The sequence below is a fragment of the Salmo trutta genome, chromosome 25 (genome assembly GCF_901001165.1).
Source record: "Salmo trutta chromosome 25, fSalTru1.1, whole genome shotgun sequence".
In the NCBI taxonomy this organism is placed as follows: Eukaryota; Metazoa; Chordata; class Actinopteri; order Salmoniformes; family Salmonidae; genus Salmo; species Salmo trutta.
In genome coordinates, this window is record NC_042981.1 from 48,092,314 (window position 1) to 48,107,191 (window position 14,878).

Consider the following 14,878-nt stretch of genomic DNA (forward strand, 5'->3'; position numbering starts at 1 on the left):
CTGAGGAAGGATGTGGCAGATGTCAGGAGGATGCTTGGGTAGTCCTCCAAGGACATGTAGTGGGGTCCCAGGAGGGTAGTTGGCCCCTTGATCATCTAGAATCTTTACCTCTCTCTCCGTTTTCCTCCTTTCTTTCCTACTTTCCTCTTTTACACAGGTCATCTCTGATCCACCCTGTATGTTAAATCAAATCAAAATCAAATCAAATGTATTTATATAGCCCTTCTTACATCAGCTGATATCTCAAAGTGCTGTACAGAAACCCAGCCTAAAACCCCAAACAGCAAGCAATGCAGGTGTAGAAGCACGGTGGCTAGGAAAAACTCCCTAGAAAGGCCAAAACCTAGGAAGAAACCTAGAGAGGAACCAGGCTATGAGGGGTGGCCAGTCCTCTTCTGGCTGTGCCGGGTGGAGATTATAACAGAACATGGCCAAGATGTTCAAATGTTCATAAATGACCAGCATGGTCAAATAATAATAATCACAGTTGTCGAGGGTGCAACAAGTCAGCACCTCAAGAGTAAATGTCAGTTGGCTTTTCATAGCCGATCATAGAGAGTATCTCTACCGCTCCTGCTGTCTCTAGAGAGTTGAAAACAGCAGGTCTGGGACAGGTAGCACGTCCGGTGAACAGGTCAGGGTTCCATAGCCGCAGGCAGAACAGTTGAAACTGGAGCAGCAGCACGGCCAGGTGGACGGGGGACAGCATGGAGTCATCATGTCAGGTAGTCCTGAGGCATGGTCCTAGGGCTCAGGTCCTCCGAGAGAGAGAGAGAAAGAAAGAAAGAAAGAAAGAAAGAAAGAAAGAAAGAAAGAAAGAGAGAAAGAGAGAATTAGAGAGAGCATACATAAATTCACTCAGGACACCGGATAAGACAGGAGAAATACTCCAGATATAACAGACTGACCCTAGCCCCCCGACACATAAACTACTGCAGCATAAATACTGGAGGCTGAGACAGGAGGGGTCAGGAGACACTGTGGCCCCATCCGACGATACCCCCGGACAGGGCCAAATGTTAACCAAATGGACAAACTGTATTCTGTCCAGCTCATCGGCTAATACACCTCTATAAGATGACCCACCTCCTCTCAATGACAGCTGGGTTAGATTAGGTAGGATTTTTTTTACCCCTACTATGGTATGTTTTTTTAAAACCATGTTAGCAATTAAAAGAGAACAGTCTGGAGATTCCGGGAAAATTATTAGACTAAAGGTGAGGACATAACAATTCATCTGACGCAAGATTGAAACAAAATTTTACACTGTTGATTTTATGCACATTTTACATTTACTGTACTTTGATGCATTTGTTGATAACCTCAAGGGAGGTGATGGTAGTGAATTGGATAATTATCGGTCCATCTCTAAGCTCTCCTGTTTGGCAAAAATTCTAGAGTCATTGGTGAATAGGCAACTACAATCTTTTTTAACTGTTAATAATACTCTTTCTAGTAATCAATCTGGCTTCAGACCTAAACACAGTACTATTACGGCCACTGTAAGTGTTGTAAATGATATTACTAATGCCCTAGATAATAGAAAGTACTGTGCCGCCTTGTTCATAGATTTGTCTAAAGCTTTTGACACTGTAGACCATGCGATACTTTTTTGTAAGCTGTCGTCAATAGGACTGCGATTGGATGCCTGTCGTTGGTTTCATAACTATCTAAAGGATAGAAGTCAGGCTGTTAGAGTCGACGGCATCCAGTCGGAGCCATTGGAGTTGGTTAAAGGGGTCCCACAAGGTTCTATACTTGGTCCATTACTGTTCACTCTCTACATAAACAATATTGGTGATGAGATAAGAAAGTGTCTAATTTATATGCTGATGACACTGTCATGTACGCTATCGCTTCAACGGCTGACCAAGCAGTATCACTATTGGAGACAGATTTTAAGATATTACAAGGGTCTTTTATACAGCTGATACTTGTTTTGATGCAAAGAAAACACATTTTATGATTTTTAATAGGTTCAAAAAGTTGGTTGAAAATACACTTGCACTTACGAGCTTAGATGGTTCTTGAATTAATCAGGTCTCTGCATATAAATACTTAGGGATATGGTTGGATGATTAACTGTCTTTTAAAATGCATATTGACGAACTTTGTAAACGGCTGAAAATCAAGCTAGGCTTCCTCTATAGAAAAAGGACATGCTTGTCCTCTACAAATAGAAGACAAATTGTGCAAGCTACTTTTATGTGTGTTATAGATTATGGGGATATTATCTACATGCATACTACGGCATCAACACTTAAATCGCTGGATGCTACTTATCATTGCGCACTTAGGTTTATTACGGGTGCTAGCTACAGAACTCACCACTGTGTTTTATATCAAAATGTGGGTTGGACTTCACTGTTCATGAGACGAGAACAACATGCTCTCGTGTTTGTCTATAAAGCACTTCTGAATAAACTACCTTCTTATTTATCATCACTCATCAATATTAGAATTATAATTCCTAAAACCAGGTCTCAAGCATGGATTACACTTGAGGCCCATGCGATTTCCACAGAGTTGGGTATGGCTGCCTTTTCCTGTTACACTCCTTGCCTATGGAATAGCCTGCAGACTAAACTTAAACTTGAGACTCTTGTCCCCCTTACCCATTTTAAATATTTATTGGATGATTTTTATTTTTGTATTGCTTGTAACTGTTTCGGGTAATGCAAGTTCTTGTGCCGTTAGGGTAAACACCACATTTCAACATAGACAAACATTTTATAAAATATGTTGAATTTGTTCCTTTAAAACAATGTCAGATCTTCAACGTTATGTCCACTATCAGCAAAAAAAAATCAATTGGCTGGGCAGCACCTCCTACTGGAGAGTTGACAGCTACACTTTGGTCTCCCATCCAGGGTTATACCCAAGCCCAGCCCCGTTTAGCTATGATATTTGTCACTGTATATTACCAATGTGCTATCGTGAGAATGACTGATGAGAGTTCTCCATTTTAAAACTAAATAGATTCACTGTTTGCTTTCCAAAGGGTACCCCTAGAGTCGATGTATGCGTGTCTGTTTAAGCTAGAGATATCAATTTTTGGGGTGCCCGCGTTATAGCCAGCTAAATCGGTCCACTAATACAGGACTAGTAAAGTGTCACGCCCTGACCATAGAGAGCCTTTTTTATTCCCTATTTTGGTTAGGTCGGGTTGTGACTAGGGGGATGTTCCTATCTAGGTGTTTTGTTTCTATGCTGGCTTGGTATGGTTCCCAATCAGAGGCAGCTGTTTATCGTTGTCTCTGATTGGGGATCATATTTAGGCAGCCATTTCCCCACTGTGTTTTGTGGGATCTTGTTTATGTGTAGTTGCCTGGGAGCACTGCTTGAGCGTCACGTATCGTTTATTCTTTATTGTTTTGTGCGTTTCACTTACTAATAAAGATGTGGAACCCAGATCACGCTGCACGTTGGTCTGAGTATGCTTCCAATTCGTACGACGATCGTGACAGAAGATCCCACCACAACAGGACCAAGCAGCATGCCCAGGAGGAGATGGCATCCTGGACTTACGAGGAGATCGAGGAGAAAAAATCCTGGACTTGGTAGGAGATCATGTCAGGACACGAAAGCCTTCCGTGGAAGCAGATGCAGGGAGAGAAGGGAGGACAGCGACGACGCTGGTGTTCGCGGCCACAGAGAAAGCCCAAAAGACAGCCCAAATTTGTTTTTTTGGGGGGGGAGGCACACGGGGTGGTCGTCGGAGCCGAGGAATGAGCCAGAGCCAGTCTGGGATAAGTGGGAGAAACTGGAGGAGAGTGAACGGAGAGAGTCAGAGACAGTCAGCGAGTTGATGGAGAAACTGGAGGAGAGAGAAATGAGAGAGTTGTTGTGTTAGTGTATGAAGCACGACATTCGCCCTAAGGAGTATGTCATCAGTTTGCTGCCACCTGAGTCAGCTCTCCATACTCGTCCTGAGGAGCGTGCTAGCAGTCTGGTTAAAACTGTGCCGGCTCCACGCACCAGGTCTCCAGTACGCCACCACAGCCCTGTACGTCCTGTGCAAGCTCTCCGCACTCGCCTTGAAGAGCGTGTCATTTGTCCGGTACCATGTGTGCCGGCTCTACACACCAAGTCTCCAGTATGCCTTCACAGCCCAGTACGTCCTGTGCCAGCTCCCCGCACTCGCCGTGCGAAGTGTGTCATCGTTCCGGTACAATTTGTGCCCGGCTCTATGCACCAGGTCTCCAGTGCGCCTCCACAGCCCAGTACGTCCTGTGCTAGCTCCCCGCACTCACCGTGCGGTTGTTGTCACCTGTTCGGTACCAGTTGTGCCAGCTCCATGCACCAGGTCTCCAGTACGTCTCCCCAGTCCGGTACGTCCTGTGCCTGCTCCTCACACTTGCCCTGAAGTGCGTGTCACCAGTCCGGTGTCACCTGTGCCGGCTCAACGCACCAGGCTTCCGGCAACGGTCCCCAGTCCAGAGCTTCCGGCGAGGTGCCCCAGTCCGGAACCTCCTGCGACGGTCCACAGTCCGGAACCTCCTACGACGGTCCACAGTCCGGAACCTCCTACGACGGTCCACAGTCCGGAACCTCCTACGATGGTCCACAGTCCGGAACCTCCTACGACGGTCCATGGTCCGGAACCTCCTGCGACGGTCCATGTTCCGGAACCTCCTGCGACGGTCCATGGTTCAGAACATCCAGCTCCAGGGCCGGAGCTTCCCAGTCCAGGCACGATGTCCAGTCCCGCTCCATGGCAGGAGCCTTCCTCTGCGCCGATGTCCAGTCCAGGCACGGCGTCCAGTCCCGCTCCATGGCAGGAGCCTTCCTCTGCGCCGGTGCCCAGTCCAGGCACGGCTTCCAGTCCCGCTCCATGGCAGGAGTCTTCCTCTGCGCCGATGGCCAGGCATGGCGTCCAGTCCCGCTCCAAAGCCGGAGCCTTTCTCTGTGCCGGTGCCCAGTCCAGGCACGGCGGCCAACTCAGCTCCATGGCCGGAGCCTTCCTCGGTGCCGGTGCCCAGTCTGGGTGCGGCGTTCATCCCAGCTCCATGGCCGGGGCCCTCCTCTGCGCCGAGGCCCAGTCCGGGCACCGCGTTATACCCGGCTCCATGGCCGGATCAGCAGGGGATCAAATACTTTTTTCCCTCACTGTATGCACTGGGCCTTTATGTCACGGTCTTTGTACGAACTGGCTGCCTAAATATGATCCCCAATCAGAGACAACAATAAACAGCTGCCTCTGATTGGGAACCATACCAGGCCAACATAGAAACAAAACACCTAGATAGGAACACCCCCCCAGCCACACCCCGACCTAACCAAAATAGAGAATAAAAAACTTATGTCATGCAATATAATGCTAATTAATTACTTAAAAATCATACAATGTGATTTTCTGGATTTTTGTTTTAGATTCCGTCTCTCACAGTTGAAGTGTACCTATGATAAAAAATTGCAGACCTCTACATGCTTTGTAAGTAGGAAAACCTGCAAAATCGTCAGTGTATCAAATACTTGTTCTCCCCACTGTATGTGCTTTCTTGAGCAGGGGGACCTTGCGGGCGCTGCAGGATTTCAGTCCTTCATGGCGTAGTGTGTTACCAATTGTTTTCTTGGTGACTATGGTCCCAGCTGTCTTGAGATCATTGACAAGATCCTTTCGTGTAGTTCTGGGCTGATTCCTCACCATTCTCATGATCATTGCAACTCCACAAGGTGAGATCTTGAATGGAGCCCCAGGCCAAGGGAGATTGACAGTTCTTTTGTGTTTCTTCCATTTGCGAATAATCGCACCAACTGTTGTCACCTTCTCACCAAGCTGCTTGGCGATGGCCTTGTAGCCCATTCCAGCCTTGTGTAGGTCTATAATCTTGTCCCTGACATCCTTGGAGAGCTCTTTGGTCTTGGCCATGGTGGAGAGTTTGCAATCTGATTGATTGAGTGCTTCTGTGGACAGGTGTCTTTTATACAGGTAACAAACTGAGATTAGGAGCACTCCCTTTAAGAGTGTGCTCCTAATCTCAGCTCATTACCTGTATAAAAGACACCTGGGAGCCAGAAATCTTTCTGATTGAGAGGGGGTCAAATACTTATTTCCCTCATTAAAATGCAAATCAATTATAACATTTTTTACATGTGTTTTTCTGAATTATTTTGTTGTTATTCTGTCTCTCACTGTTCAAATAAACCTACCATTAAAATTATAGACTGATCATTTCTTTGTCAGTGGGCAAACGTACAAAATTAGCAGGGGATCAAATACTTTTTTCCCTCACTGTAACTATTGTGAGATGTGAGATTGTGAAATATACAGTACCAGTCAAAAGTTTGGAAATTCAAGGGTTTTTCTTAATTTTGACTATTTTCTAGAATAATAGTGAAGACATCAAAACTATGAAATAACACACATGGAATCATGTAGTAAGCAGTTTATTTATTTAGAATTCAAGGCACACTTAACCAGCATGGCTACCACAACATTCTGCAGCAATACGCCATCCCATCTGGTTTGCGCTTAGTGGGAATATCATTTGTTTTTCAACAGGACAATGACCCAAAACACACCTCCAGGCTGTGTAAGGGCTATTTGACCAAGAAGGAGAGTGATGGAGTGCTGCGTCAGATGACCTGGCCTCCACAATCACCAGACCTCAACCCAATTGAGATGGTTTGGGATGAGTTGGACTGCAGAGTGAAGGAAAAGCAGCCAACAAGTTCTCACCATATGTGGGAACTCATTGAAGACTGTTGGAAAAGCATTCCAGGTGAAGCTGGTTTGAGAGAATGCCAAGAGTGTGCAAAGCTGACATCAAGGCAAAGGGTGGCTACTTTGAAGAATCTGAAATATAAAATATATTTTGATTTGTTTAACACTTTTGGTTACTACATGATTCCATATGTTTTATTTCATAGTGTTGATGTCTTCACTATTATTCTACAATAACCGTTGAATGAGTAGGTGTGTCCAAACTTTTGACTGGTACTGGTATATATATTGTATTCATGTACTTTTTTGAAATTCCTACTTCCTGCAGCTATGGCTACAGCGGTGTTTGTCAACCAGGAGACATCCCGAAAATCGGTCTTCTCAAGAAAATGTCTGTAGTGTCCGAATGGTTTGGACTACAAACTAACATGACCACTCTATGGAAAGATGAGACTCTCACGAACACTATGGTGTTATTTTGCTCTATGGCCCCCACAAGCGTCACAGGACTTGTTGCAAGTCGATACCGCTGATCTGCCAACTTCTGTCTGTAGTGTCCAAACAGCTTGGGCTACACACTAATATGACCCCGCCAACGAAAGGTGAGACTCTCACAAAAACATACATCTCGGTTGTTTTGCTCTAGGACACCCACAAGCTTCACAAGACTCTGAAGACTCTGAAGGTAGCCCGGTACCAGTTAAAACAAACTATGAAAGTATATACTGTATGGAAGTACTTTAGTGACAAAAAAATTGTTAAATATGGGTAAACAATTATACAAATGATTTCCGGATCTTTCTTATATCTCTCAGACATAAGACAGACACTTTCATTTATTTTTTGACTACCTGTTGCCATGCATGAATATGTTATTCAATGCATTTCTATGGTCTAATAGCAGTAAGGCCAAATTCAATGTTTCATCAAATAATAATAAAATCTTTACTTGTGTCTGTACTTGGCTCATCCCGCTCTAGCGACTGCTTGTGGCGGGCCGAGTGCCTGCAGGCTGACCTCGGTCGTCAGGTGAACGGTGTTTCCTCTGACACATTGGTTTGGCTGGCTTCCGGGTCAAGTGGATGGATGTTACGAAGCGAGGTTTGGAGGGTCATGTTTTGGAGGACGCATGACTCGATCTTCGCCTCCCGAGCCCATTGGGGAGTTGCAGCGATAAAACAAGATTGAAATTGGGGAGAAAAAGGGCGTAAACATTTTTTGGGGTGATAATTTGTGATATTGAATTGTGTTTGGTTGTCAACGCAACCAAATGTCAATATTTGAAGTTGGATTCACGTCTCCTTCTCAACCAAAAATGTAAGTTAAAGAATGGGACTAAATCAAATAAAACTTCATTTCAAGTGCATTTAAAGTTAGTTTTTATTTAATTTCGTCCTTTTCTTCAACTTAGATTTTTGAGTTGAGATGGAGAAGTGAATCCAACATCTCCATTATTCATTTGACGACAAACTGCCTTAGTAAATGGCACAGATGGAACTCTCCAAGCAGAAGAAAAATCTCCTTCAAATGTTGATATTTGGTTGCAATGACAACCAAATACAATTCAATATCACTTTTGAAATAGCCCAATAAATAGCCTATAAACTTGTCGTAACAAATGATATGTTGGATTCACATCTCCAACTCAACCAAATGTTAAAGAATGGGATTAAGCCAGTTGCTCAGATGGATCTACCCAAGCAGTAGATACATCTCCTTTAAATGTGGATATTTGGTTGTGTTGTCAACCAAACACCATTCAATATTACTTTTGTAATACAGTAAAAATAATCTAACATTCAACCTTAAAATGAGTAACACATCCATGGCCACATTGAGGTTACTGTAACTAAACATGTATTCTCATGTAGAGCATCTATAGGTTTACTTATACATTTTGTGCATTCTTTTCTCATGGGCTGTCTGCTTAACCTCTCTTGGTTAAGCAGTATTTTCACATCCGGATGAAATTTGAATTTGGATAGAAAACACTCTAAAGTTTCTAAAACTGTTAAAAGTATGTCTGTGAGTATAACAGAACTGATATGGCAGGCGAAACCCCGAGGACAAACCACCCCTTCCCCCAAAAAATTCAGCCTACCACTGTTTTCAATCGCTGTCACTTTTATTATAAGGTGAAATCCTACCAGATTGCAGTTCCTAAGGAGTCTACTAGATGTCAACAGTCTTTAGAAAGAGTTTCATGCTTGTTTTTGGAAAAATTAGCCAGAAATTGTCGTTTTTCTAGGTGGCTCCAATTTTGGCTGTAGTGTTTCCAAGCGCATGGAAGAGAGTGCGTTCTTTGGTATTTTTCTCCGGTAAAGACAATAACGATTCTCCATCTTCAATTTGATAATTTATTTAGGTATTAGGGTACCTAAGGTTTGATTATAAATGTTGTTTGACTTGTTTGGAAAAGTTTGTTAGTAACATTTGGTATTCATTGTGTATGCATTTTGATGGAGGGAAACTGGGTGGATTATTGACTGAAGCGTGCCAGCTAAACTGAGTTTTTATTGATATAAAGAAGGACATTATCGAACAAAAGGAACATTTGTGATGTATCTGGGACCTTTTGGAGTGGAAACAGAAGAAGATCATCAAAGGTAAGGCATTTATTAAATCGCTGTTTCTGACTTTCGTGGTGCACCTGCCTGGTTGAAATATGTTTTTCATGCTTTTGTTTGTGGGGCGCTGTCCTCAGATAATCACATGGTGTGCTTTCGCCATAAAGCCTTTTTGAAATCTGATACAGCGGCTGGATTAACAAGAAGTCAAGCTTTATTTTGATGTATTACACTTGTGATTTTCTGAAAGTTAAATATTTACAATTCTGTAGTTTGAATTTCACGCTCTGCAATTTCACCGGATGTTGGCCAGGTGGGACGATACCGGCAATGGTCCTTCCTCCTTGGGGACAGCTTACATTACAAATATCACTTGAGAAGAGCCTAAATCAGTGTCAGCTAACCTTCTCAGGAACTGGTCAGCATCATCACAGGGAACGGTATCGGTCCGTGGGCTGGATATTGAGAAACAATGAATGTACTGTCATCTTTCACGGAGGAGAACAACATGAGGTATATCACCAAGGTGTGTTTACTCTGATTCAATTGCCTGACTTATTCTCTGTTATTCAGCAGCCTGTTGTGTGTATAAGGAATAGTCAATTCCAGTGAGAGCCCAGGTGACATGAGTGAGCGGTACAATCGGCTAACCAATCGCAGTGGTATCAGGGCTATGACAGGCAGTCATTGTATCCATGCTCGTACCAAGCCCTTAAGCAGCTGCTAGCACTGAGACTAGGGCTTTGTACTCCTTAGAGAACATCGCTGTAGTAGCAGCTCTGGCTTTACAGATGAATCTAAAAAAGGTCCATCAAATGAATCATTTATAACCTTAAATAAAAGCCTTCACATTGGGTTAGGCGACCATTTGTTTGAGTACTGTATATTTAAAGGCCCAGTAAGTAAGATAGGCTTCTTCCTCTGTAAATATTTGTCATTGTGATTGATTCAGCATGCAGAATCTAACCTAGCTACTCAGTGGATGACAGTAGTGCAGATCCAAAAGAAATGGACAAGCCATGAAAGAAGACCACACCATCTTGATCTCGATGTTAATTCCCAGATCTATCTATCTAACCATGTAGTCAAGGCTATCTGGCAGTATGGGCCAGTATGAAGTGGTATTGCATTAAGTGGTTTAGCCTGGCCTATCTCTCCAATGGAGCATTAATCAAGAGGGTACAGTAATGGCTGCAATCATTACTTTAGAGATGCCAAGTGAATTTAAAGTGGGGTGACTGGAGGCCACGGGTGGGCATTGGTTCGGTGCGGGGTTGGGGGGATGGGGGGGATGACTTTGTGTGTGTGTGTGTGTGTGTGTGTGTGTGTGTGTGTGTGTGTGTGTGTGTGTGTGTGTGTGTGTGTGTGTGTGTGTGTGTGTGTGTGTGTACAGCAAAAGGGTTGGAGTATTTGGTCATTAGCAACCCGCTCATTTAGATATATTTAGTCCAGATTAAAAATGCAAAAACCGTAGGACCGAACATATATCTCTACACTGTCTATATGCTTAATTGGTAATGCTGTCCTTAATGCGTGCACCTATTCTATTTACCATTACATTACCAGCCATATTAGAGATTTAACATGTTTCCATATTTTGTTTATTTATAAGAATCTCTGTCTCGACTTAATTCAACACAGATAAAAACACTATTTTGGTTGCCTTATTACCAGCTGCTTCTTCCCTCTGCATAATTCATAGGGCGGTTGTTATCAATCTCCAGGGTAACACAACACTGATTCCCATTAATATTTAATCTCACTGACTTCAAAGTCTCAGCAGAGCAGACCCCTGGACTAGGCCAATACATCGGACATGGTTACTATGGTGGTGTTAAGCTCATTTGAACAGACAGATGGACAGACAGACAAACAGGCCGGGAGGATAATAGATGGACTTACAGAGGTATGGACATATACTGTAGGCAGAAAGACATGACAGAGAGCTCATGAATAAAAATGTATTGTACAGAAAGCATTTGCCCATTGTGTTTGAGGAGCGACGCTGAAACCAAAATCATTCAAGAACACAGAGAGAAAGCCATAATCAATATTTCTACAGATACTACTGCAAATTGTACATATTGCTACACTGTAGGTGTTCCACATCCATTGAGCCTGTGAGATACGAGAGCTCAGGCAAGACCACCAGTGTATTTGTGTGTGTTCAACCCATGCTATGTGTGCTCATTCCATGCTAAATTTGTGTCCAACCCTTATTAATTGTGTCTTTCTCTCCCATCCCCAGATGACAGTGCATCGGCAGCCAGCAGCATGGAGGTCATGGACCGCATTGCCTCCCTGGAGCAGCGTGTCCAGATGCAGGAGGACGAGATCCAGCTGCTCAAGTCAGCGCTGGCCGACGTGGTGCGCCGCCTCAACATCTCTGAGGAGCAAAACGCCATGATTAACAGGAGGGGACCCACTAAAGGTAACTGATGTGTCACACAAACAGGCACAGACAGATACACACACGTACATGTGTATGCACACACGCATGCACACACATACAGGTATACACACATCCCAGGGAGGTTTAATTAGCGTTTTGAGAATGGAAATGATAGTTTATTTGAAGGTAATTAAATAATGTTCTGAGTAATAAAACACTGCTGGCTTAGGTTAACTTTTGAAAAACTCCAAGCACAGATAGGACACATGGAAATTAATTTGCTTAGGCATTAATCATGCAAACACATTTTTTTTTTTTTTTTTTTGTGGCACAGCATCAGTGCGATCCAAACCTATGATCTTCTATCCATGGAATTATTCCACTGGCCACCAGGATGGAGATAGTATGCCTTTTTGTTTTTTACTCATACAAAGCTGTTCATTTTAGTGTATTCAATTAGTGGGTGTGGCCAACACACCTGAACACACTTAACAAGAGAGACAATAGAGAAAGTTTTGTTGATGCTTTTTTGTGTTCTATGTTTTTAAATAAAAAAAATGGAATGTTCTTTAAACGTTACTAATGTTTTTTAATGTTCTGATAACATGACGTTTAATAAACCCAGAGAAAACCTGCAATACTGTACTTCCCACAGAAGAACATTCATTCTTAACATTCTCTGAACTATTTGAGAACATTCCCAATGTCAAACCAGTTGGAGAATGCTCATAGGATATTACCAATAATTTTATTAAATGTAACCATGTCTGAACTTTTAGGAAACGTTCTGTTAAAGTAATGAAATACCAAGAAAATATGTTTTTTTTGTCAAGTTCCTTAAATGTGCTGAGAATGTTCCAAAGCTAAGCAATTATTCTGCACCATTCTCAGAATGTTGTGGGAAGGTTGTATGCAAAATAACCATAGGACAACCACACTCTCACCAAGCGCTAAGAAACATGTGGTTCTCAGAACGTTATGTGCTAGCTGAGATAGAACATATGGATCTCACACACCCACACACACGTGTAACCTTTTGGTTCCCTCCCATTCCAGTCCCATCTTCTCATATTATGTTTCTCCATCTATGGTATCTCACTGTTTACGCTACTCATCCTTTCCTGGACTCTATTGTTGTGGTATGTGTATGTACGGCTGTAGACCCAGCTTTGATGAAAAGGTCCCCATCGTCAGACAGCAATGGTGGAAAGCCAGGTAGGCTCTGTCCCTTTTAAATGGCCTGTCAGGTAGGCTCTGTCCCTTCTAACATCGCCTGCTTTGTGCAACTCTACTGAGCACTGCTGTGTCTACTGTGTCTTTTTAGTAAGGTTTACATTTTAGGACATCCCTACTCCCTATGACAAAAGTCCATAGTCTCTATGACAAAAGGGAGTAGGGATGTCCTAAAATGTACATGATACTACTGTGCACTAGTACTGTCTGAGTACTAGCGTCCACTGAGTCTACTGACACTGAGCACATTGTCAATGAAGGACTTTCTGATGTTGTTGCACTAGACTACATGCCACTCAAGTCCCCTTAACTCAGAGTGAGAGGTGGTATGCTGTGGAAACACTTGCATGGTTTTTCCTTAATTCTAGCATTTCCTGACACCCACACTAAATATCACATTATGTGTCTACAATTCACAGACAAACTTTGAGATGCTAGTTACTTAGGTCAATTTTGTCACACAATGTATATTTTGACTGTACCTCAGTGAGATACAGGGTAAGTAATCGCTCCTCTGCTCTACACAGAGCCGAGCCATGGCACTCAAACACAGTGGTTCGTTTGAAATACACAGTCCCCACTCACTCTGTCACTCTCTGACTGGTGCCCCTGTTTGATCTAATTCTGCTGTATCACACACACACACACACACACACACACACACACACACACACACACACACACACACACACACACACACACACACACACACACACACACACACACACACACACACACCAGCTGGCAAAGCAAGCATAACAAACCCCACCAGCTTCTCTGCAGTGATAAATATTTCAAAGCCACTGTTCTGCAGTCCATACAAATACAGGCCTTGCTACCCTTATTAGTGCTGTTAGCAATTATGCTGAGGAGGTAAAGTGGGCCCCTAATGGCATTAGAATGGAGCGTAGGGAGTCACTCGAGGTGTGAGTGATGGTCTAGCAGTGTGACTGCACATATAGATGCATGTGTCTATTGAACTGTTGTTTCGATTAATCTCAAATCAATGTTATACCAAATAAAATATAATTGTATTTGTCACATGCTTTGTAAAAACAACAGGTGTAGACAGTGAAATGCTTACTTAAGGGCCCTTCCCAACAATGCAGAGAGAAAAGAAAGATAAATAATAGAAAAAGAATAACACAAGGGATAAATGGTTCCAGACTTGGTGCATCGGCACCACTTGAACAGTCTATGACCTGGGTGGCTGGAGCTGTAAAACAATGTTTAGGGCCTTCCTCTGACACCGCCTGGTATAGAGGTTCTGGATGGCTGGGAGCTTGGCCCCAGTGACGTACTGGGCTGTACGCACTACCATCTGTAGTGGCTTGCTGTCAGAGGCCAAGCAGTTGACATACCAAGAGGTGATGCAGCCAGTCAAGATGGTGCAGCTATAGAATGGTGCAGCTATAGAACTTTTTGAGGATCCGAGGGCCCATGCCAAATCTTTTCTGCCTCCTGAGGGGGATGAGACGTTCTCATGCCTTCTTCACGACTTTGTTGGTGTGTGTGGACCATGATAATTCTTCAGTGATGTGGACACCGAGGACCATGAAGCTCTCGACCTGCTCCACTACAGCCCCATTGATGTAGTTGGGGGCGTGCTTGGCCCTCCATTTCCTTTAGTCAGCTCCTTTGTCTTGCTGACATTGAGGGAGAGATTGTTGTCCTGGCACCACACTCCCAGGTCACTGACCTCCTCCCTGTCTCATCGTCGTCGTGATCAGACCTACCACCGTCGGCAAACTTAATGATGGTGTTTGAGTCATGCGCGGCCATGCAGTCGAGGGTGAACAGGGAGTACAGGAGGGGACTAAGCACACATCCCTGAGGGGCCCCCGTGTTGAGGGTCTATTACTCATGCACCTCTTGTGGAGGGCAGTTTATTGATTTCCATATATTTTCAAGATTATAGAGGGTGTCTGAAGAGTTTCAAAATGTTGGACACTTTTCCAAAGTTCCCAGGTTTTTCAGAAAAACCCAGGATTTCAGAAAAACCCAGGAACTTTGGGAAAG

General features: G+C 43.6%; 1 protein-coding gene across 5 annotated transcripts in view; it reads left to right on the forward strand.

The window, feature by feature from the left end:
* Nucleotides 1–14,878, forward strand: part of LOC115162644 (echinoderm microtubule-associated protein-like 1) — a 100,222-nt gene that overhangs the window by 48,642 nt on the left and 36,702 nt on the right. For 3 of the 5 annotated variants that reach the window (XM_029714129.1, XM_029714125.1, XM_029714126.1), the window contains exons 2-3: nt 11,483–11,665; nt 12,788–12,841. In XM_029714129.1, coding sequence (XP_029569989.1) covers nt 11,483–11,665; nt 12,788–12,841 — 237 coding nt within the window. The remainder of the gene's footprint in view (nt 1–11,482; nt 11,666–12,787; nt 12,842–14,878) is intronic. The other 2 variants (XM_029714127.1, XM_029714128.1) reach the window with 1 other exon arrangement.